The sequence below is a fragment of the Somniosus microcephalus genome, chromosome 8, assembly GCF_052327205.1.
Source record: "Somniosus microcephalus isolate GS21.2 chromosome 8, FLI_Smic_1.0, whole genome shotgun sequence".
In the NCBI taxonomy this organism is placed as follows: domain Eukaryota; kingdom Metazoa; phylum Chordata; class Chondrichthyes; order Squaliformes; family Somniosidae; genus Somniosus; species Somniosus microcephalus.
Window position 1 is genome coordinate 46,955,785 of NC_140994.1, and position 25,327 is coordinate 46,981,111.

Below are 25,327 nucleotides of genomic sequence, written 5' to 3' on the forward strand. Positions count from 1 at the left end.
TCAGTGTGGAGGAGTGTTAACATTGTCAGCCAACCGATTTTGTACGGAAAGTAAAACCCTCCACAGGCGGACTGAGGAACAACAACCTCGGCGAGCCGGAAACCGCGCACGCGCAGTGACGCTGACCAAAGACAGCGGGCGGACCAGCCCACGCTTAATTTTGATTGGTCCGCAATTTTAAAAGTCGACGCGCAATCAGCCAATGGTCGCGCTTGGCGCCGGAATTCGAACCGATTTGAAAAATCAAGTCAATGCGCGCGCGTCGGAATTGAACAGTTTAAAAGCTGTTTTTAAAGGGGCGCGCGCGGTTTAAAAAAAAAAAAATAATTAAAAAAATTTAGCTTGTACGGTGTGCATGTTTCTGGTATCGGTGCTGCGAGTGTCGGTGCGGCGGGAGGGTGAGGGAGCGCGGCTCGCCCGGGCTGTGACGGTTGAGCGGGTTTTTCTTTTGAGCGGACGGTTGCAGTCGTTGTCGTCGAGCCGGAGCCAGGAGTCGCGGGTCGGGAGGTCCGGGATCGTCTAGCCAGAAAAGGGTGAATTATTATTATTTTTTAAAAATTAACTGCTTAACAATTGAATGGACTGGAAGGACATTTAAAAGTTGTCTACGGGTGAGTGCCACAGAAGGCGCTGCATAATTCCAGCCAACGATAAATGTGCCTGAAATTGTGCGGGTGAAAAGTGAACCGCGCGCCGCAGACATTATTGGTTGCAAGGCTGATGTGTTTCATAGCATAACATGTGTGTGTGTATATATATATATATATATATATATATGTTTATTTTAAATGCTTAATTTCTGCTAAATATCACTTTATTTACACCAATTTTGGTGCAATTGTAACTGAAATGCTTGAATTGTCTACTGGAGTTATAATGGAAGAGGGAGTTTAACCGTGTTTTTCTCGGGGTTTGCTGTTGATGTTGAAGCTGTGAATAAAGCGCTGCTGACACCGGGTTCCTGGCTCTAATTTGCCTCTTGACTCGCGTATTTGATCGCGTTACAGCAATTGGTCACGTTATTGACCTTTTTAAAAAAAAAAAAAAAAAAAAATTCTCCACCCATTTCAAGTTGGGATTTTTTAAAAAAAAAAAGCTGATCTGTCAATAAACGTTCCCTTCAAATATTTGTTAAAATATTAAAGAGCCAGAGAAGAGGCAGGTGAACATTTCCAGTTGGCACTCTCCCAAGGACCTGCTTCTCGATTTGCAGAATTTTATTTTGTTTTTTAATCTCTTGGCCGCCGAGCCAGGGAAGCCCGCTCTTTCTGAAGTGTTTACTGTAAGTTGAGTGCTTGCACTTGTCTATCCCAGAACGTGTCCCAGTGCGACAATCTTTAGGGAACACGACCACCATTATCCACATGTGTGGGTTTTTTGACTGTTTCACTGCAGCTCATTCGCTGTTGGGTGGACATGCTGTGTGGCAATTCCTCATGTTTAAGTTTCCAACTCAGTAAAATCTCTTTTTAAAAAAAAAAAATCTACTGCTCTCTAGGGGACTGCGGAGGAACTTTTAAGAATGATGTAGTTTGAAAGTTATGAGGAAAAGACTTGACAGACAGCAGTTCCTCCCACAGCACTGCACCCTTTACCGTCTCCTCAAAATGGGCGGGAGGGCTGAGTGTTTTATTTTTCGTTTTGTGAATGCTAACTTAATAATGGTGCTGTTACATTACTATTTTTTAACCATGCAAAGCCAGGATAACTTTTGGATTGATTTACATTATAATTAATACTAAGTTGATAGCTTAAGCTCAGTGCAGAACATATCCCAGAACAAAAATGATATCACTCGGATGCCATAAGGAATGGCTGGTATGGAAAATGTCACGCAGGTATGCAAATAGTTATTCTAAAGGTGTTTGCTATGAGCCAATCTCTGCCTGGGCCTATCTACAACTGAAACCCTCATCCGTGCCTATAACTGTAGGCTGGATTATCCAATACACTCCTGGCCAGCCTCCCACCTTGCACTCTCTCTAAACTTGAGATCCTAACTTGCTGACCCACATTGCCTTCTGGTCTGGCAATGCCTCAATTTTAAATAAAAATTCTCATCCATGTTTTCAAAACCCTCCTTATCTTTGTAATTTCCAGCCCTACAACCCTCTCAGCTCTCTTGTGCATCCCGATTTTTTTTTTTGCTCCACCATTGGCAGCTGTGCCTTCAGCTGCCTAAGCCGCAAGCTCTGGAAATCCCTCCTTAAACTTCTTCGCTGATACCTCTTTCCTCCTTTTTATGACACTCCTTAATCTACCTCTTTGACCAAGCTTTTGATCCTTGTGTGGCTTGGTGTCAAATTTTGTTTGATAACGCTCTTGTGAAAAGCCTTGGGCCCTTTTACTATGTTAAAGGTGCTATATAAATACACGTTGTGTGCAAAAATGTTCAATTTAGTAGTGCTGACATTCTTCACCTTCATGAACAGTACAATTCACGCTTTTCTGATTAAACTTTTCTGCTATGTGATTTTTGCGGTTTTGTCATGCATCTTTGTCAATTTAATGTGTTGCCTCCCACAAGGAAAGCCTTTATAATCACAGGAGTCTGCATAGGGAGGTAAGCAATGGTCTATTTGAGAAAATTGCTGCAGTTTTTTGATGACTTGACCAGAGCAAAGGAGCCAGATGTTTTGACTAAAGCCAATTGAAAAGTTCAAATTACTGATGTGGCATGTGGGCTGAACATGAAAGGTGTATGTTGCTAAATGTGATTTGATTATTGGCAAACAACTAGCTAAGAATTTTTTTATACCTCCACTTTTTAGATTTATTCTCGAGATGAAGGTTGCTAATACCGGGCAACTTGTATACCTATTGTCACCAAGCCCTCCCAGCATGGTTAAATGCAAAGTAAAGCTGCTTTTGCACTGTCACTTGTTTGGTTTTAGAGACCTGAGTGGGCTCCTTGCTTTTATACTAAATCTGCCTTGCCTACCCTGATGCCAGAATTGTAGACCTACAAAAAACTGGTGGTCTATTATGTCATTGGAATGAAGAAGCAGAATTTAGTAGTGTAAGTTTGGTGGTCAACCCTCAGACCAAAGTGGATAACCTCACATTTACCCACATTATACTGCATCTGCCCAATCACCCAACCTGTACAAATCATACTGGATTTTCTCGGCATCCTCCTCACAGCACACACGCCCACCCAGCTTTGTGTCGTCTGCAAACTTGGAGATATTACATCATGTTCCCTCGTCTAGATCATTAATATATATTGTGAATAGCTGGGGTCCTAGGACCGATCCCTGCGACACCCCACTAGTTACTGCCTGCCATTCAGAAAAAGACCCGTTTATTCCAACTCTTTGCTTCCTGTCTGCCAACCAGTTCTCTATCCAAGTCAGTACCTTGCCCCCAATCCCGTGTGCCTTAACTTTACACGCTAATCTCTTATGCGGGACCTTATCGAAAGCCTTCTGAAAGTCCAAATACACCACATCCACTGGTTCTCCCTTATCTATTCTACCAGTTACATCCTCAAAAAATTCCAGTAGATTAGTCAAGCACGATTTACCTTTTGTAAATCCATGTTGACTTTGTCCGATCCTGTCACTGTTTTCCAAGTGCTCTGCTATTACATCTTTTATAATGGACTCTAGCATTTTCCCCACTACCGATGTCAGGCTTACGGGTCTATAATTCCCCGTTTTCTCTCTACCACCTTTTTTGAATAGTGGGGTAACGTTAGCTACTCTCCAATCCATGGGAACTGTTCCAGAGTCTATAGAATTTTGGAAGATGACCGGCAATGCATCTACTATTTCTAGGGCCACTTCCTTAAGTACCCTAAGATGTAGATTATCAGGCCCTGGGGATTTATCGGCCTTCAATCCCGTCCGTCAATTTCCCTAACACCATTTCTCTACAAATACTGATTTCATTCAGTTCCTCCCTCTCATTAGACCCTATGTTCCCCGACATCTCTGGGAGGTTATTTGTGTCCTCCTTTGTGAAGATACACCCAAAGTATGTATTTAATTGGTCTGTCGTTTCTTTGTTCCCGATTATAAATTCCCCTGATTCTGACTGCAAGGGACCTATGCTTGACTTCACCAATCTTTTTCTCTTCACATATCTATAAAAGCTTTTACAGTCAGTTTTTATGTTCCCTGCAAGCTTACACTCGTACTCTATTTTCCCCCTCTTAATTAATCCCTTTGTCCTCCTTTGCTGAATCCTAAACTGCTCCCAACCCTCAGGTTTGCTGCTTTTTCTGGCCAATTTATATGTCCTCTCCTTGGATCTTATGCTATCCCTAATTTCCCTTGTTAGCCACAGTTGAGTCACCTTTTTTGTTTTATTTTTATGCCAAACGGGGATGAACAAATTCTGTAGTCTGCATGTATAATATTTTCCCATTGCCACATCTGCTATCCTATGGCCTTTGAGGGGGAGTGAAAATTTGTGTTCAATTAGGAGCAGTTTTGTTCTGTACGCCTACACCATTAGGAACTGCACTAACACTGCCCAGGTGTATTTCAGGCTGGTACTTAACCTACTGTGCCATCAATCACCATGTAGTTTATATTTAAAGTTTCTGAGACAGACTATAATTTCAGTGCATCTTTCAGGTAAATTGGTTACTAAAATTACAGCTACCAGTGGTTTCTTTTTCAGGATCAAGACCAGAATCTGAAATTTGAAATTCATGCATTATGGTGACAATTTGGATGGCAGTGCATATGGCAGAGTGTATGCCAGTTAAAATTTTGACACCTTACTACACAATCTTGTATCTGTTCTTAAGGATAAACTGCCCAAAGTGAGTGCTCTGTGGGTGTGACACGTGTTCGAATTGAGAGATTTCATTTTTGTATTTCACCGATGGTCCTAACAAAAATATATAGTTTACTGTTTGATCTAGTGATAAGTACAGGGCACTGCTGTGTATGAGCACACTAATTTGAAAGAATTGCCAATATCATTGGACTTGGCCTAAAGGCTTCATGTTGATTTCTAGTTGTAGGGCAACTTCAGAGCAGAAATGTGGTAAAATTATGTTTAAATAGTTTGGGAAAGTTATTGCTTAGAATAACGAGTATTAGAAATACCTCAGTGCAACTTTTAACCATTGAAATCCTCGGTTTGTTTTCAGGTAAGAAAATATTATCTTAGAAAATGCCGCTCTTTGGTAAAATTATAGTTATCAAGCGTACTGGAGCAGATGGATATAATTTTCCTTTGACATCATCTTCGTGTTTGTTTGGAAGGTAAGGCTGCTGTGTTGCATTTATGTTTCCAAATATAACTACAAATAAATCAGTGATTTTACTTAATTTGTCATTTGGTATTTCTTTCTGTAGGAAAACTGACTGTGACATCCGCATCCAATTGCCTCAAGTTTCAAAAGAACATTGTAAGCTTGAAGTGAATGAAAATAATGAGGTAATTTTTTATTGTTTTAGTTAATTTGGTTTTACAAAATTCTGCACTACTACAGACATTACTACCTTTTTGGAAATTTTATTTTTTGCTTTGCAGGTTATTCTAACTAACTTGAGTGAAGTGAATCGAACATGTTTGAATGGTAAAGTTGTTCATTCTGAGCGTCTAAAGCATCGTGACATGTTCACAGTTATTGATCGTTCTTTCAGGTAAGTAGGATCCAAATAAAACTCTGCATATAGCTTAACTTGCTCTAATTGCCAGTTTTATATTATTGATAGGTAGGTAACATTAATATAGCATTAGACTTCCATGTTTATTTTGTAAATTATAATTGGATAACCAATTATTTAATACTTAAACATTATTAATAATTACCCCTTGCTGTGCTGTTAAGCTATCCTGTCCAGGCATCATCAAAGAGCCAGTGCTGAGCTAGGGCTAGCTCACCCTGCAGCAGATCTTCCATGTTTCATATGAAAAATTTTCTTTAAAGGTTGACCTGGTCACAGAAAACGTGACCACACCAACTCTTTTCCACCGCTTAATTGACATTCATTTTGGGCCAGCTATTGACCAGTTTTTCCATTATGAATGCTAGTACTAAGAAGACATAAAAAAGGAAGTAGAATGCTTTTAGCTTGTATACTTAAAAAAAAAAAAAAAATGCAGAATAGGATGTCAGTGGGAAGTAATGCAGAATAGGATGTCAGTGGGAAGTAAGGTGTAAATGCAATAAAAACAGGGAAAAGAAGCTTCATATGCGGATACCAACCTGAAAATATCAAAGCTGATACTTAATCAGTGCCACTAGAAGATTGTGGAATTGCAAAAATGTCAAATCACCGTGAGGCTTAAAATATTGTACAAATGAGGAGAACCCTGTACAGGTAGTAAGTACAGTGGTTTTATTTAGAAAATGTGATGTGCTTCGTGAATAAACTTTTAAAGGGGAAAGGCAATCCTAGGGCAAGTACTTTTTTGTACAAAACAAGAATAATGTATTCACCCCCAAAAAAATGTTAATGCTATTTTTCTCATTTATGGAGATACGCGAGGTTGGGCCTCTTTCTACCAGAGGTCCCCGAGGGAAAGTGTCTCTGAGCAGATCCATTGCAAACAATGGGGGGCCATTACTTCAGATAATAAATCACATTACTGACTGCAGACCCTCTCTCCCTCCAGTAGAATGGGAGTGAGTTCCAGAGAGTAATGTCTCCCCACCTTCCAAAGCTTCTTCACAGTCTATTACTTTGACGACCCTTTTGGTCAAATCCTTTACTCTCCTGATTAGTGGCCGTGTCTCCTTTGAAGTGCCATTGGACATTGACTATATTAAAGGCACTATATAAGTAGTTTAAGGCGACTCACCCAGCAACTGAGAATATTATCAAATGTCAAAAATTGAGTACCTTAATTTTATCTATTATGGGCAGTATTTTGGAAGAGAAGAAATCCTAGACTAGTTTACCGTTTTGAAGTATTTTCCTGACTCCTTGTGTAATATACTTGGTTCCATGGTTATCTCTGCCAGGCACAACTGGGCTACAGATGTAGTGGATCAGATGACTTGCATCAACTCTCTTCACTTCTTGGGGTCTCCATCTTCCATCAGTCTTTTTCTACCCATTATATCTTTATTTTAATTACTGAATTGCTTCAGGTTCCAGTATCGCCCTCAATTTCTCCTTGCCTCATCCCTGCTGCTGTTGAAACTCATATCCGTGTTTTTTCTATCTTCAGTCTTTACTAGAGCACTATTTTCTGGTGTCTCACATCTCACTTCATAAACTCCAACTTGTCAAAATTGTTCCTCCAGAATCTTGGTCTGCTCACCCATCACTGATGTCAACATAATGAATTCAAAATCCTCATCCTCGTATGACAATTAATCCATGTCTTTATGCCACCCTACCTCTGCAACCTCCTTTTGTGTACATTCCCCACCTCTGCTGCATCAACAACAAGCCCTTAATCTGTCTTGGTTCTCCTCTCATTCAAATTACTACACCATGCTACCTTTCTCCATCATAAAGTTGCTCAAAGCATATCTCTGACTATTCCTTTGGCTACTTCCTTAAGTCTCTTGTGCTGTGAGATGTTCACCACTATATTAAAGGCACTCTAAAGTGCAAATTGTGTTACTAACGTGTTTCTTGATTGTTAAAAGATATAGTATACAGATTGATGAAGTTTATACCAACTTGATGCTTTGTTCTAAAATCAGAACTTGGATCAGTAGAATAGATGCTTGGGTAGACTATTTGGCGTAGCTGATGCACTTTTTTTTGTTCATTCACTTGCAGCTTCTATAAATGCATTAGGAACAGTTGCACACTTTAATGTGGCAAAAGTCCTGGAAATGATTTTTTTTTTCTTTGTTAGATTTGAGTACCCTTTGGATTCAGTGCACAATACTAGTCCAAGAAAAAAACGGAGTTCGTCAAGCCTGAAGAATGAAACTCTACAAGTATGTGCATGCATTTTTATGTGTTGAGGGGAGGAGAGAGAAGCGGGGAAGATGGTTATCTCTGATATCCGATCCTTTTAATATCCTGCTGGTAGTGATCTTCAAAATACTGCTTTTTGTTCCCCTTTCCATGTGAAATATTAAAATGTTGGTGTGCATAAGCATTAATAAAGTGCAAAATTAAAGCACATGGGATTGGGGGTAATATACTGGCATGGATTGAAAATTGGTTAACAGACAGGAAACAGAGTAGGAATAAATGGTTCTTTTTCGGGGTGGCAGGCGGTGACTAATGGGGTACCGCAGGGATCAGTGCTTGGGCCCCAGCTATTCACAATATATATCAATGATTTGGATGAGGGAACCAAATGTAATATTTCCAAGTTTGCTGACGACACAAAACTAGGTGGGATTCCGAGTTGTGAGGAAGATGCAAAGAGGCTTCAAGGCGATTTAGACAAGTTGAGTGGGTGGGCCAATACATGGCAGATGGAGTATCCCGTGGATAAATGTGAAGTTAGCCACTTCGGTAGGAAAAACAGAAAGGCAGAGTATTATTTAAATGGTGATAGATTGGGAAATGTTGATGTACAAATGGACCTGTGTGTCCTTGTACACCAGTCACTGAAAGTAAACATGCAGGTGCAGCAAGCAGTTTGGAAGGCAAATGGTATGTTAGTCTTCATTGCAAGAGGATTTGATTACAGGAGCAAGGATGTCTTGCTACAGTTATACAGGGCCTTGGTGAGACCACACCTGGAGTACTGTGTGCAGTTTTGGTCTGCTTACCTAAGAGAGGATATACTTGCCATAAAGGGAGTGCAGCGAAGGTTCACCAGACTAATTCCTGGGATGGCAGGACTGTCGTATGAGGAGAGATTGGGTCGACTAGGCCTGTGTTCACTAGAGTTTAGACGAATGAGAGGGGATCTCATTGAAATGTATAAAATTCTGACAGGGCTAGACAGACTGGATGCAGGGAGGATGTTCCCCCTGGCTGGGGGGGTCTAGAATGAGGGGTCACAGTATCAGGATACAGGGTAGGACATTTAGGACTGAGATGAGGAGAAATGTCTTCACTGAGGGTGGTGAACCTGTGGAATTCTCTACCACAGAAGGCTGTGGAATATATTTAAGAAGGGGATAGATAGATTTCTAGACACAAAAGGCATCAAGGGGTATGGGGAGAGAGCGGGAATATGGTATTGAGATAGAGGATCAGCCATGATCATATTGAATGGTGGAGCAGGCTCGAAGAGCCGAATGGCCTACTCCTGCTCCTATTTTTCTATGTTTCTAATGATTCAAATTTCACAAAGATGAAGTGACCTCTACTTTGCCTATCCCTTAAGGAGGAAGGGAAACTTGGGAGTACTTTTTTGTTCGCACTACCCCATTGTATATTGGCGAAATTGTGAATTGATGAAATAAAATGATGCTTAGAAGCATTGATTGTCTTTTTATGGAATAAAAACCCTCCATGTCACCAGCCATGTTGGGTCTCTGCACAGCACTGCTCTGTGATCTTAGAGAGAGGTATCTTGGAGTGGATCCATTAATTAATGCTAGGCTACAACGTCAACCTCAGAGCCAGTATGAATTTATAGGTAAAGGGTGTGCTGATTGATCACTGGATGACAGGAGGGGATGCAAGTGAGAGACTTCAAGGAACTCATCTACTGTCCCTGAGATTAGTTGTCAACTCTGGTCAAAGGCTGAAGTTCGTCCTCGCAGGCAGGCACAATCTCTGCAGCAAATGGCTGCCTGTAGATCACAACACTAATTATCTTCTGACCTGTTACTACTACTCTTTCTCTAGGTTTTTTTTACTACTTTCCTATTTTAGATCAGCCTTGTAACTGAGTCCTTAGGACTCTGAGCATATCTTTGATGTGTAGATAAGTTTTCAGCAGCATGCCCAGGATAATGAACAGAAAAACCTTTTGATATTTTAACTCGTGGAATAAATCTGTGCATCAGCAAGAATCTTCTCTTCTCTTTGGTAAGCGATAATCACATCAGACCTCCTTTTACTTTTAAACTATCAAGCAAATTATTGAAAGAAAGATGAACAGGCGAATGAATGAGTAATATAACCCATTTATAGTAGTTAGACCGGGTCGTCAAAAGAAAAACCTTGAAGTCCCATTGCCTACATTAAATTATTATCACATTGAATGACATTTTATCTACGCAGTATATTTTAATTTCTCACCATGGCAGAAACTGAACGAGTCTAACTTTTAGAGTACAGTAATCTAATGATTATGGTACTGACTGGCAACCCAGAGGGGGAGTTCAAATTCCACCATTGCAAGTTGTGAAATTGAATAATATAAATCTGGTAATTTATGGTGCAATACCAGAAAATGACTGAAAACTGCAGGGTTGTTATAAAAACCCAACTGGTTTGCTAGTCTTTAAGAAAGGGAACCTGCCACCCCTACCTGGTCTGACCTACATGCGGCTTCAGTCCCATAGTATGTGGTTGACACTTAGGGGGAAAAATTCGGTTGGTTTACGCCTCCCATTAGCGCCTTAAGAGGGCGCTAATGGCGCACAAAGCAACTAGCGCCGATGTTTGCGCCACTCGTGAAATTGACTAGACATTTTGCGGTGGCACTAAACACTACCGCCACGATCTCCTGCGCCCGTAGATCGTGACGTCAGTCGAGCGTGCAACACCCCAGTGGTGCCCTGGACCGGATATTGAGTGGCGCCCCCTGTCTTACAGCCTGCCGCTAGCAATGACACGTTGAGGGGAGCGTTTTGAAGTTGGGAAGGGACTGGGCGAGCGCTATTTAAAGGCGACTGCTTCCTGCCTTTTTTGGCCGGCAAAATTTTTCCGCCACGCATTCTGAGAGAGAGAGACTGCAGGAGATATTCAAAGCTGTGTTGAGGAGTTCTGGGTACTGAGTAGCACTTTGCAGGTACTTTTTGATTTGACCTTGCATCGATTTAGAAGAGACTGGGGGCTGCACTCTCGGCTCTTGGGCTTCGCCATTGTTCTTTCCAACAGATTTGATGTACAGGTCTCTCCAGGCCTAGATTCAAGGCTGCAATGAGCAGGGTGTGGATGGAGAGTAAGATGGACCCTCCCCTTTAAGAATTGGCTGGCACCAGTGTGTCTGTTCCATTGCTGACTGACATCACACGAGCTTCGCTCTGAGGTAGTGCCTCGCTCCTCAGCGTTAGCGCCTTAAGAGAGGTGATTTTAGTGCTCCAATCACCTTCAGGGGCGATAGAAGCCAAGTTTGCAGTCGGAGGCGATAATTAGCACCAGGCGCTAAACTTTGCGCCCGGCCAATAATTGCGCCCCAAATGGGGCGATACCGAATTTCTCCCCCTTAATGTCCTCTGAAGTGGCCTAGCAAGCTTGCGAGTTGTAAAACAACTGCTACAAAACAACCATAAGAGAAGTATTGGAAGACCCTATCGGTAGCAACCCAGACGTGGCATCAAGTCAAGGCTTTGGCCCTGCAAAGTCCTTAGTGATGTGGTGACTGATGCCTAAGCTGGTCCCACAAACTAGTCGAGCGTCAGCCTGACTCATGGTCATATCGTTCAGTCCACATCCCAGAATTCTGCATCACAGTCCCTAGCTATATCCTGTCCCACCGGCAGTATAGATGCACTAGAGGTGGGAACACTGATACACATTCGGATGGAGTTGGCCATTTCACTGAAGTGTCGACCTGGATTATCCAGCATTTGACTCAATGTGGCACCAAAAAGCAAAACTGAGGTGAATGGGGAAAACTCTCCTATAGCTGCAATCATACCTGATGCACCGGATGGTGAGGCAATCATTGCAGTCCTGGATGTCACTGCTGGAGCTTCTCGGGGCAGTGTCAATGGCCCAACTATGTCTGCTGCTTTGTCATTGATCTTCCTTCTGCCAAGATCAGGAATGGAGCTGTTTCCTGACTACTCTGGTATTCATTTCTATTTACAACTCTTCCAAAAGTTAAGCAGCCCATGCTGATCTGCAGCAGGACCTGGTCACATACCATCCTGACTTGGAGGGTTCTTACATAGGAACAGGAGTAAGCCACTTAGCTCCTCGAGCCTGTTCCGCCATTCTGATGGCTGACCTGTGATCTAACTCCATATACCTGCCTTTCATACCTTTGGTTAACAGAAATTTATCAATCTTGTATTTAAAATTAACAATTGACCCAGCATCAACTGAAATTTGCGGAAGAGTTCCAAACTTCTACCATCCTTTGTGTGTAGAAGTGTTTCCTAACTTTACTCCTGAAAGGCCTGGCTTTAACTTGGACTATGTCCCGAGTCCCCGAACCAGCGGAAATAATTTCTCCCTATCTACCCCATCAGTTCCCCTTAAGATCTTGAAAACTTCAAATCACCCCTTAACCTTCTAAATTCCAAGGAATACAACCCTAGTTTGTGTAATCTCTCCTCGTAATTTAACCCTTGGAGTCCAGTTATCATTCTAGTAAATCTACACTGCACTCCTTCCAAGGTCAATGTTTCCTTCCGAAGGTGTGTTGCCCAGAATTGAACACTGTACTCCTGGTGTGGCCTAACCAGAGCTTTGTATAGCTGCAGCATGACTTTTAACCCCTTGTATTCTAGTCCTCTAGATATAAAGGCCAGCATTCAATTAATGTTTTTGATTTTTTTTTTTGTACCTGTGCATGACATTTTGATCTATGTACATGGACCCCTAAATCTCTTTGGAGCTCCACTGCTTCTAGCTTTTCACCATGTAGAAAGTACTCTGATCTATCCTTTTTAAGTCCAAAGTGGATGATCCCACATTTGCCTATATTGAAATCCATTAGCCACAGTTTTGCCCATTTACTTAATATAATAACTCTTTGAAATTTTATGCTTCCATCTATGCTGCTTACAATGCTGCCTATCTTTGTCATCCGCAAACTTGAATATGTGACTCTCTATCTCAGCATCTAAGTCGTTAATAAATATAGTGAATAGTTGAGGTCCCAACACAGATCTGTGTGGGATGCCACTAGTCACATCCTGCCAAATAGAGTACCTGCCCATTATCCCTACTCTCTGTCTCCTGCTGCTCAATCTCCTAACCAGGCCAATAGTTTGCCTTCAATTCCATGAACTGGAACTTTAGCTAAGAGTCTCTTATGGGAGACTTTATCAAATACTTTCTGGAAGTCCATATAACTAACATTCATAAACATTCCCCTGTCCACTACTTTACTCATCACCTCTCAAAATTCAGTCAGGTTCATCAGGCATGGCCTACCCATAACAAATCCATGCTGGCTCTCTGATCAGCTGAAAATTTTCAAGGTGTTCAGTCGCTCTATCCTTTATAGATTCTAGTAATTTCCCAACAACAGATGTTAGGCTAACCGGTCTATAATTCCATGGTTTCCCTCTAGCCTTTCTTAAATAGCAGAGTGGCATGTGCAATTTTCCAATCTAAAGGAACAATTCCTGAATTGAGAGAACTTGGGAGATCATAGCTAGGGCATCTGCAGTGCTGCTGGGGCAAAATCCTGGTAATTCATGCACCAAACACCATCACAGGAGTGCTATCAACACCAGGGCTGCAGTGGTTCCAGAAGACCCACCACCTTCTCTGGCAAGTAAGGATGGGCAATGAATGCGGCCTAGCCAGCGTTGGCCAAATCCTGAAACCAAATTTAAAAAAAAAACTTGAAAGTTCCAAGCAGATTCTCTCCACTCAATTCCACTCTGCTCAGCTAGAGCACATATATATTACCCAATAGCTGTAGATTTGGATAACTTGCCAGATTCAAAAATTGCCCAATGTCTTTATGGAAAGACTCACTTCTACTTCTGTCATTCTTCCAGTAATTGGTGATGATTCAATGTATAGTCCAGTTCTGGAAATGTCTTAGCATTTTATATGAAACTTGAATTTTGCTCTCCTTGGATTTTCTGATAGTGTAATTATTGTGATTTAGCTTCAGGTGTTGGTTCTAATACATGTTAGCTTATTTAATGGAATGAATTACAATTTGAAGCCCAATTTGATCTAAATAGGCTAAATTTGGGAAACATTTTGCAAGTTGCCTTTGGGCTCGGCCCAAATACTAAGGGGGAGAAAATTGGCTGCTTTGCACCTCCTGTTAGTGCCCGGGGGGGGGGGGGGGGGGGCGTTGGTAACAGGGTGCTAAGGGGTAGGCGACTGGGCGCAGCAAATTTGGCGACACCCGCGAATTTCCCTGCCGGTTTAGCTCTGGCATTGATATTTAGCGCCTCCCCCTCTAGCATCTCGCGGTACAGCGTTAGCAGTCCTCCAGCACTACACGTGTAGCCAGAGAGGATTGAAAAATGATGGTCAGAGCCTCCGCTCTTTATTCACTTGCTTCTCTTAACAGCCTGGGGTAAATTTCATCCGGGCCTGGCGATTTATCTACTTTCAAAGATGCTGATCATAGATTGGTTACAGCACAGGAGGCGGCCATTCGGCCCGTTCCAGCTCTCTGCAAGAGCACTTCAGCTAGTCCCACTTCCCTGCCCTTTCCCCGGAGTCCTGCAATTTTTTTTCCTTCAGTTACTTATCCAATTCCCTTTTGAAAGGCACAATTGAGTCTGCCTTTACCACCCTTTCAGGCAGTGCATTCCAGATCCGAACCACCGCTGCGTAAAAAAGTTTTTCCTCATGTCGCCTTTGGTTTTTCTGTCAATCTGTCTCTGGTTCTCGACCCTTCTGCCAATGGGAACAGTTTCTCTCTATCTACTCTGTCTGCACCCCTCATGATTTTGAACACCTCTATCAAATCTCCTCTGAACCTTCTCTGCTCCAAGGAGAACAACCCCAGCTTCTCCAATCTATCTACGTAACTGAAGTCCCTCATCCCTGGAACCATTCTTGTAAATCTTTTCTGCACCCTCTCTAAGGCCTTCACATCCTTCCTAAAGTGCGGTGCCCAGAATTAGACACAATACTCCAGTTGAGGCTGAACCAGTGTTTTATAAAGGTTCAGCATAACTTCCTTGCTCTTGTACTCTATGCCTCTATTTATGAAGCCCAGGATCCTGTATGCTTTTTAACCGCTTTTTCAACCTGCCCCCTTCAAAGATTTGTGCACATATACCTCCCAGTCTCTCTGTTCATGCACCCCCTTTAGAATTGTACCTTTAGTTTATATTGCCTCTCCTCGTTCTTCCTACCAAAATGTATCATTTTGTACTTTTTTGCGTTAAATTTCATCTGTCACATGTCCACTCAGTCCACCAGCCTGTCTATGTCTTCTTGAAGTCTATTACTATCCACCTCACTGTTCATTATACTTCCAAGTTTTGTGTCATCTGCAAAATTTGAAATTGTGCCTTGTACACCCAAGTCAAAATCATTAATATATATATATATAGATATATATATTTTTAAAAAAGCAGCAATCCTAGTACCAACCCCTGGGGAACACCACCTTCCTCCAGTCCAAAAAAACCATCGTTCCCCACGACTCTTGTTTCCTGTCACTTAGCCAATTTTGTATCCATGCTGCCACTCCCTTTTATTCCATGGGTTTCAACTTTGCTGGCAAGCCTATTTTGTGGCTCTTTATCAAACACCTTTTGGAAGTCCATGTACACCACGTCAACTGCATTGCCCTCATCAACCCTCTCTGTTACCTCATCAAAAAACTCAAATCAAGTTAGTTAAACACAATTTGCCATGCTGGCTTTCCTTAATTAATCCATACTTGTCCAAGTGACTGTTAATTTTGTCCCGTATTATAGTTTCTAAAAGCTGCCCCACTACCGAGGTTAAACTGACTGGCCTGTAGTTGCTGGGTTTATCCTTGCACCCTTTTTTGAGCAAGGATGTAACACTCGCAATTCTCCAGTCCTCTGGCACCAGCCCCATATCGAAGGAGGATTGGAAGATTATGGCCAGTACCTCTGCAATTTCCACCTTTACTTCCCTCAGCATCCTAGGATGCATCCCATCCGGCTGTGGTAACTTATCTACTTTAAGTACAGCCAGCCTTTCTAGTACCTCCTCTTTATCAATTTTTATCCCATCCAGTATCTCAACTACTTCCTCTTTCACTATGACTTTGGCAACATCTTCCTTGGTAAAGACAGATGCAAAGTACTCATTTAGTACCTCAGCCATGCCCTCTGCCTCCATTTTGGTCCCTAATCGGCCCCACCCCTCCTCTTACTACCCGTTTATCATTTATATGCCTATAGAAGACTTTTGGATTCCCTTTTAGGTTAGCTGCCAATCTATTCTCATACTCTCTCTTTGCCCCTCTTATTTCCTTAATACTTCCTCTCTTTTTTACGTTTATCTCATCTACTATTTCATACTCCTCAGCTACAATGTCTGCACGCCCCTCTCTTTTGTGAAGACAGACGCAAAGTATTCATTAAGAACCATACCCACGTCTTCCACCTCCACACACAAGCTTCCTCTTTGGTCTCTAATAGGCCCTACTTTTTTTAGTTATCCTCTTGCTCTTTATGCATTTATAAAACATTTTTGGGTTTTCCTTGATTTTACTTGCCATTATTTTTTAATGCCTTCTCTTTGCTTTCCTAATTTCCTTTTTAATTTCACCCCTGCACTTTCTATACTCCTCTAGGCTTTCTGCAGTATTTAGCTCCCGGTATCGTACATAAGCTTCCCTTTTTTGCCTTTACCTTGTATGCTAAAAAAAAGTTCTCCTGAATGCATTTTTAAAATTCTGCACCCTCTATACCTTATACACTGATTCTATCTCAGTGAATGTTAGGGTAGTTGAAATCCCCTATTACTGCCCTATTGTTTTTGCACCGTAGAAATGTACCTACATATTTGCTCTTCTATCTCACTCTGACTATTTGGGGGTCTATAGTACACTCCCAGCAGTGTAATTGCCCCCCTTTTGTTCTTCAATTCACCCCATTTGGCTTTATCTCAGTCCTAAATGGCCAACCCCTTATTCTGAGACTGACCCCAATTTCTACAATCCCCAGCCAGGGGAAACATCCACCCTGTCAAGACCTTTAAGAATTTTATATGTTTCAATGAGATCATCTCTCATTCTTCTAAACTCTAGGGAATATAGGCCTAGTCTACTCAGTCTCTCCTCATAGGACAATGCCCTCATCCCAGGAACCTTCATTGTACTCCCTCTAAACCAAGCATGTCCTTCATTAGGTAAGGAGAGCAAAACTGTACACAGTACTCCAGGTGTAATCTCACCAAGGCCTGAAATAGTAAGACTTTTTTACACTTGTACTCTAATCCCTTTGTAATAAAGGCTGACATACCATTTGTTTTCCTAATTGCTTGCTGTACCTGCATGTTCACTTTCTGTGATTTATGTACAAGGGCACCCAGGTCATTCTGAATACCAACATTTCCCAGTCTCGCCATTAAAAAATTCTGCTTTTCTATTCTTCCTACCAAAGTGGATAACTTCACACTTCTCCACATTATATTCCATCTGCCATGTTCTTGCCCACTCACTTAACCCATCTATATCCCTTTGCAGCCTCTTTGCATTCTCCTAATAACTTACTTTCCCACCTAACTTTGTATAGTCAGCAAACGTGGATACATTACACTCAGTCACCTCATCTAAGTCATTGATGTAGATTGTAAATAGCTGAGGCCCAAGCACTGACCCTTGCAGTACTCCACTCATTACAGCCTGCCAACGCAAAAATTACCCTTTAATTCCTATTCAGTTTTCTGCCTGTTAACCAATCCTCAATCCATGCCAATATATTACTCCCAATCCCATGAGCCCTAATTTTGTGCAATAACTTCTTGTGTGGCACCTTATCAAATGTTTTTTGAAAATCCAAATCCACTGGTTCCCCCTTATATACCCTCTTAGTTACAACCACAAAAACACGATTTCTCTTCCATAAATCCGTGTTGACACTGCACAATCATATTGGCCCAGAAATTTGGGTCGGGGGCTTCCCGCGGGTGCAAGCCCCCGACCTGCACTTACCTTGCGCGCCGGCAGTTGAGCTGTAGGGCCCCGTGGAATTCCGATCCGGGGCCTGGCCCAGCTGCCGGCGCGCAGTGCTTGCGTGTCCCAGGGGCGCAGTTCGTTCGATGCATCCCCTGGGATCACGTGGGCCGTGGGCAGCCAATCGGAGCAGGGAAATGCTCATTCATAAGTCTTGACAGGGAGACCTGTCAAGACTTATAAATACTACGGCCTCAAAATAGCAGTAAACCTTCAAAAAAAAAAATTAAAAATCACATTTTTTAAATAAACTAAATTACATTAAATAACTATTTTAAACAATAATTTAAATTTTTGAAAAAAAATAATTTTATCAAAAAACAGGGCTAAAAATAAACTTACCTTGCTTTAAAGTATTTAAAAATAATAAACTTGTGGAAAAAATGTTTTAATTTTAATTAATTGACCACTTACCTTGTAAAAAGCAGGCCTCACGCCTGCTTTTTACATTTCTAAATTCTGAAGACTTACCCTCCCGGAGAAACCTGTTTAAAAAACCCCCCAAAAAAACGTAAGTTCAAAGCGCACGCGCAGACTCCCCCGCGCACGCGTTCGACCTCTGAACCCCTGCTTTCAGGGGAACGGAAGTGTCGTTTTCCCGCGCATGCGCAGTGCATGCAGGAAACCGGCACTTCCATCGGGCCCACGGGTGAGTACCCAGCACGTACTCACCCGTGGAGACCCGAATTTCTGGGCCATTGTGATTTTAGTGCCCTGTTATCATGTCCCTAATAGATTCTTGCATTTTCCCTACTACTGGTGTTAGGCTAACTGGCCTATAGTTTAGTTTTCTCTCTTCCCTCCTTTCTTGAATAGAGGGGTTACGTTTGCTACCTTCCAATCAACGGAGACCGTTCTAGAATCTAGGGAATTCTGAAAGGTCAAAAGCAATGCATCCACTATTTCTGTAGCTACCTCTTTAACCCTAGGATATAGGCCACCAGGTCCAGGGGATTTGTCGACTTTTAGCCCCATTCATTTCTCCAGTACTATTTCTTTACCAATACTAATTTGTTTAAGTTTCTCATTCTCGCTTGGTTACCCACTATATCCAGAATGTTATTTGTGTCTTCTACCATGAGGTATTTGTTTAATGTATCTGCCATTTTCTTATTCCCCATTATAGTTTCTCCTGGTCTGCCTCTTAGGGACCCATGTTTACTTTCACTAATTTCCTTTTTTACATATCTATAGAAGCTTTTACAAGTTGTTTTCATGTCTCTTGCTCATTTACTCTCATTCTCTTTCTTTATCAAATTCTTGGTCATCCTTTGCTGAATTGTATAATCCTCCCAATCCTCAGGCTTACAACTCTTTTTGGCAACATAATAAGCCTCCTCCTTTTAATCGGATACTATTTTTAACTTCTCATTAGCCTTGGTTGTACTACTAATCCAGTGGGGTTTTTATTCCTTAAGGGAATGTATATTTGTTGCGAATTATGAATTAATTCTTTAAATGTTTGCCATTGCTCATCTACCATCATATCTTTTAATTTAGTTTCCCAATCTACCTTAGCCAACTCACCCCACATACCTACATAGTTTGCTTTGTTCAGATTTAAGACCCTGGTTTCTCAAACTCAATATAACATTCTGTCATACAGGAAGAAAAAATGGGAAACACACATTACATGCATTAATAAAGTTGACAAGAGACCTATGAATTTTAGTTGACTCAACATTTACCAATATAGAGCAGCAATCGAAGTTAGGAATGTTGAGCTACCTATCTAAATCAGTAGAAAATATGTCAGAGGAAATTCCGATTGGGCCTATACTCTCTGGAGTTTAGAAGAATGAGAGGTGATCTCATTTGAAAAATATACAAGATTCTGAAGTGGTTTTGACAGGGTAGATGCTAAAAGGTTGTTTCCCCTGGCTGGAGTGTATAGAACTAAGGGGCATAGTCTCAGGATAAGGGGTAGGCCATTTAAGACCAAGATGAGGAGGAATTTCTTCACTCAGAGGGTTGTGAATCTTTGGAATCCTCTGCCCCAGAGGGCTGTGAATGCTGAGTCTTTGAATATATTCAAGGCTGAGATTGATAGATTTTTGGACTCTAGGGGAATCAAGGGATATGGAGATCGGGCGGGAAAGTGGAGTTGAGGTCAATGATCAGTCATGATCTTATTGAATGGCGGAGAAAGCTCGAGGGGCCGTATGGCCTACTCCTCCTATTTCTTATGTTCTTATTAACTATCAGTAAGATAGTTAAGATTGTAAATGGTAATATTTATACATTGATATAATGTTAAGCACCAACAAGACTACAGCAGTATGGGTGCACATGGAATTGTAGCAATTTTATGAGCCAATCATCCACAAACAAGATGATGATTTTGACAATTAGCAACAGAAAGCCAAAGTGAACAAGTCTTACATTAACAAGATTATTTCACTATAATAGTTAGGTAGAGATTAAAATTTGAAAAATCAATTTACATATTGCTCAAACAGCAAACTCCCATTCTGAACAGCCATAGCATATGGAGAAATGGCAAACAAAAGAGAATCACCTTAACACAGCACAAGAAAAATATGCAACAAAGGAGACAATTTGGAAGGGGTGGGAGAAAGAGGGAGAGGTGAGGCAAGGAAACACGTTATGGGTATCTAAATTGGGGGGAATTATTTTGCAGCATCCACATTATCTCATTAGCACAGAACTGCCCCGAAAGAATCTAAGGGCTAGAAATTCCGTATCGCCAGGCGATAATCATTTTCTGGTCCCGGGAAATTGAGCTTTAGCACTCCAAGAGGAAAGTGGAGCTCCAAATCAAACGCTAACCATTTCTCTTAGGGTGCTAAAGTGCGACAGCGGGGCGGTAACGGCAGAGCGCTGAACAATGTGGAGTGCAAAGATACCGGAATCGGAGGCTGCTTAAAGGGAAGGGAGGCTGCTTAAAGGGAAGGGCCAATGATGGTGCACAACATACTTCTGCTCAGTTCTGTATTGCCAGGCGGCCTGCGCGACTGCCATTACAGCCCCAAACACACTCCGAGTGGAGTGCTTGGACATCTCGCAGCAGTAAAGCATTCAAAACTTTCAGTAGGCACCAGACTGGTGCAAACAATAAAGTTTGGCCTACCAGAAAACCACTGCCTTTAATTATAGCTCCCCAAGCGGCCAGCCGTGGTGACAACCCCTCCTCTTCATGCCGTTGCTGACACCCGGCGATACAGCAAGGGGCAGAAGGCAATTTCACATCTGGGGTGGTGTGCACTTTATGAAGTCGCGATCTGCTAGAGGGAGAGGCGCTAAATATGAGCGCCAGCGCTAAACCAGCAGGGAAATTTGCGGGTGTTGCCGAATTTGCTGCGCCCAGTCGCTAACCCCTTAGCACCCTGTTACCACCACCCCCCGATCCCAGCACTAACCAGAGGTGCAAAGCAGCCAAATTTCTCCCCCTTAGTATTTGGGCCGAGCCCAAAGGCAACTTGCAAAATGTTTCCCAAATTTAGCCTATTTGGACCAAATTGGGCTTCAAACTAATTCATTCCATTAAATAAGCTAACATGTATTAGAACCAACACCTGAAGCTAAATCACAATAATTACACTATCAGAAAATCCAAGGAGAGCAAAATTCAAGTTTCATATAAAATACTAAGACATTTCCAGAACTGGACTATACATTGAATCATCACCAATTACTGGAAGAATGACAGAAGTAGAAGTGAAAGTCTTTCCATAAAGACATTGGGTAATTTTTGAATCTGGCAAGTTATCCAAATCTACAGCTATTGGGTAATATATATGTGCTCTAGCTGAGCAGAGTGGAATTGAGTGGAGAGAATCTGCTTGGAACTTTCAAGTTTTTTTAAAAATTTGGTTTCAGGATTTGGCCAACGCTGGCTAGGCCGCATTCAGCCCATCTTTACTTGCCAGAGAAGGTGGTGGGTCTTCTGGAACCACTGCAGCCCTGGTGTTGATAGCGCTCCTGTGATGGTGTTTGGTGCATGAATTACCAGGATTTTGCCCCAGCAACACTGCAGATGCCCTAGCTATGATCTCCCAAGTTCTCTCAATTCAGGAATTGTTCCTTTTAGATTGGAAAATTGCACATGCCACTCTGCTATTTAAGAAAGGCTAGAGGGAAACCATGGAATTATAGACTGGTTAGCCTAACATCTGTTGTTGGGAAATTACTAGAGTCTATAAGGATGGAGTGACTGAACACCTTGAAAATTTTCAGCTGATCAGAGAGCCAGCATGGATTTGTAAGGCACATGGGACTGGGGGTAAGGTATTGACTTGGATAGAGAACTGGTTGGCAGACAGAAAGCAAAGCGTTAGAATAAACTGATCTTTTTCCGAGTGGCAGGCAGTGATTAGTGGGGTACCGCAGGGATAGGTCCTAGGACCCCAGCTATTCACAATATATATTAATGATCTAGACGAGGGAGCTAGATGTAATATCTCCAAGTTTGCAGACGACACAAAGCTGGGTGGGCGTGTGTGCTGTGAGGAGGATGCCGAGAAACTCCAGGATGATTTGGACAGGTTGGGTGATTGGGCAGAAGCATAGCAGATGCAATATAATGTGGATAAATGTGAGGTTATCCACTTTGGTGGCAAAAACAGGAAGGCAGATTATTATCTGAATGGCAATAGATTGGGAGAAGGGGAAGTGCAACGAGACCTGGGTGTCCTTGTGCACCAGTCGCTGAAGGTAAGCATGCAAGTGCAGCAGGCGGTTAAGAAGGCAAATGGTATGTTGGCCTTCGTAGCGAGAGGGTTCGAGTACAGGAACATGGATGTCTTGCTGCAGTTGTACAGGGCCTTGGTGAGACCACGTCTTGAGTATTGTGTGCAGTTTTGGTCGCCTTATCTGAGGAAGGATGTTCTTGCCATGGAGGGAGTGCAGCGAAGATTCACCAGGCTGATACCTGGGATGGCAGGAATGACGTATGAGGAGAGATTGTGTCGATTGGGCTTATACTCACTGGAGTTTAGAAGATTGAGAGGGGATCTCATTGAAACTTATAAAATTCTAACAGGACTAGATGCAGGAAGGATGTTCCCGATGGCGGGGAGTCCAGAACCAGGGGTCACAGTCTAAGGATAAGGGGTAAGCCATTTAGGACTGAGATGAGGAATTTCTTCACCCAGAGAGTGGTGAATCTGTGGAATTCTCTACCACAGAAGGCGGTTGAGGCCAATTCATTAAATACCTTCAAGACGGAGTTAGATATATTTCTTAAGGCTAAAGGGATCAAGGGATATGGGGAGAAGGCAGGGACAGGGTACTGAATTTGGATGATCAGCCATGATCGCATTGAATGGCGGAGCAGGCTCGAGGGGCTGAATGGCCTACTCCTCCTATTTTCTATGTATCTATGTAACGGGTAGGCCATGCCTGATGAACCTGTTAACAGGCAGTTAAATGGCTGTAATTCCCTTCCCGCCTCCACAAGACGGGACCCGGTGCGGGTCGGGTACCCGCCTCCTGGGAAGATGGCACGGGGGCCGAATGGGTACCCGCCCCCCGAATTCTGCCATTTTCCCGGCAGTCCCGCCTCCCCAGGGCTGGCAAAATCGCCCCCTACTTCTCTAACAAGTATCTGTTGGTTGTTTCTTCAATTTCTTATCATTCCCAAGCTTTACCCTGAATCCACCACAACTTTGAGCTTAATCAATAGCCTGTCATTTGAAAATTTGTCAAATGCCTTTTGGAAACCTGGGTGGACATTCAGGGTTTTCCACACCCTGCTTGTCTTTTCTTCAAAGAAGTTATGATTGTTCAAGCAAAATCTTCCTCTTCTAGAGCCATAGTGACTGTCATTTACTAGATTAATGTATAGAAAATCAGGTTTATTCTTGATTAATTCCATTATTTTATGTGGAATTCAATTTTGTCACCCTTTTTGAATGTCTGCCATATTAGCCTACTTCCAATGCATTAGTACCTCAGAAATGACCCTCATAATTGGCAATGTCTCTCAATTCTCCCAACGCTCTCAGCACTCTTATCTGTTCCTTTCTTAATGTGATAATGTTTGAATTAACAGGTTCTTCATGTTCAACAGGGAGTAGATGATGGTTCACAACCTTCTGGTAAGGGTCGTCGGTCTACAAGTGGACATAAATCTGGTTGGTATTTCTTGTACTGCATGTAATAAAAAAGCTAATTCATGAATTCTAATTGTATGCTTTGGATGTACACATTTAGATCTCTGATTTGGATACAATTAACTTTTTTTATTCATCCTCTGGATGTTGGCATCACTAGCACGGTCAGCATTTACTGCCCAACCATAATTGTCCTTGAGGTGCTGGCGGCGAGCCTTATTGAACCGCTGCAGTAACTGGTGAAGGTGCTCCCACAGTGCTGTTTTTTTTTTTGGTGAAGGTTACACAAAATTACTTGAGGTGGAGAGCAGAGAACTGAACCATCCAAAAGAGTGTTGGGAACGAACTCATTAGTTTAGATTTGGTTACGAGAAACATTTCTCCTAATCAAGTTAAACACTTGGAGCATGCCCTCACACACAGCTTTCTGCCGGTCCTGCACAGCTCAGGACTGGCTTTTCCAATGTGAAATTCTCCGCATGCGTAAAACTTTGAATGTGCCGTGCACCCAAAAATAATTAGGAGGGGAATCATTGCCCAGGAGGTATCTTTGTTACCCAGTTGAACACTGTAGGACACCAGTTTGAATACTATATTTGGCTGTCCCCCTCACCCTTTCCCTCATGAAGGCATTTCCCTGCAAAAGTTACCTGTTCTATACCCTATTATAAGCAGTGTGATTGTTGCTTGCTGCCATTTTTGCTTTAAAGAATGCTTGCACCACTTTTAGCTAGTCTTTAGCTCCTGCAATTTGGAATGTATAGCAAGTCTCCATTTTAATCAAAACCTCATTTCTGGAAAATTTGAAATAACAGCATAGAAGGCCATTTGGCTCACTGCACCTGCACTGGTGCTAGTTTTGTACTCTAATTCAATTCCTGTTCTCTTTCCCTATGTCCTGTTGTATCCCATTTCAAATACAAATTGGAATTCCAATTCAATTTGAAGTGTTGCAGTCTCTGCCTGAATGTCACTTGTGTTAAAGCAGTTCATATTCAAAAGCCCTCAATTTTTTTCTTCTAATTTTGCCACTTTTCTCCTGATGAGACTCATTCCTCCCCCACCCCCGACAGTGGAAACAGTTTTTCACTTTTCCCCCTCAAAACCTTTTGTAATCTTGAAAATACTCTACTGGATCTTGTTGTGGTGAAAAGTGCTCCAACTTTTCCAAACCTTTTTCAGCCTATCATATATTCCTGATAACTAATTCATTCATGTTATGTTAGATTACCTTTCAGACTTTGCGTTGCAGGTGGGAGCCCTTGCCAACCAGTAGTGCGTATCAGAAAATCATGTGCTGTGTGTGTTGGCAAGTGACCTTCCCAGCTGGGAGCACAAAATCCAGAAAATGACCCTATAAATCCTAAGTGGTAAATGTGCAATACATGCCTGGCATTAGTTGATTCTCCTGTTTACATTCAGAAATAACAATT

At 42.1% G+C, this 25,327-nt stretch overlaps 1 protein-coding gene across 1 annotated transcript in view; it reads left to right on the plus strand.

Annotated features, from left to right (window-relative positions):
• The first annotated feature begins 225 nt into the window (after positions 1-225).
• Positions 226-25,327, plus strand: part of mki67 (marker of proliferation Ki-67) — a 67,041-nt gene continuing 41,939 nt past the window's right edge. Inside the window, exons 1-6 of the mRNA XM_085994686.1 lie at positions 226-533; positions 5,108-5,222; positions 5,316-5,397; positions 5,494-5,606; positions 7,783-7,867; positions 23,834-23,915. Coding sequence (XP_085850812.1) covers positions 5,131-5,222; positions 5,316-5,397; positions 5,494-5,606; positions 7,783-7,867; positions 23,834-23,915 — 454 coding nt within the window. The 5' untranslated portion in view covers positions 226-533; positions 5,108-5,130. The remainder of the gene's footprint in view (positions 534-5,107; positions 5,223-5,315; positions 5,398-5,493; positions 5,607-7,782; positions 7,868-23,833; positions 23,916-25,327) is intronic.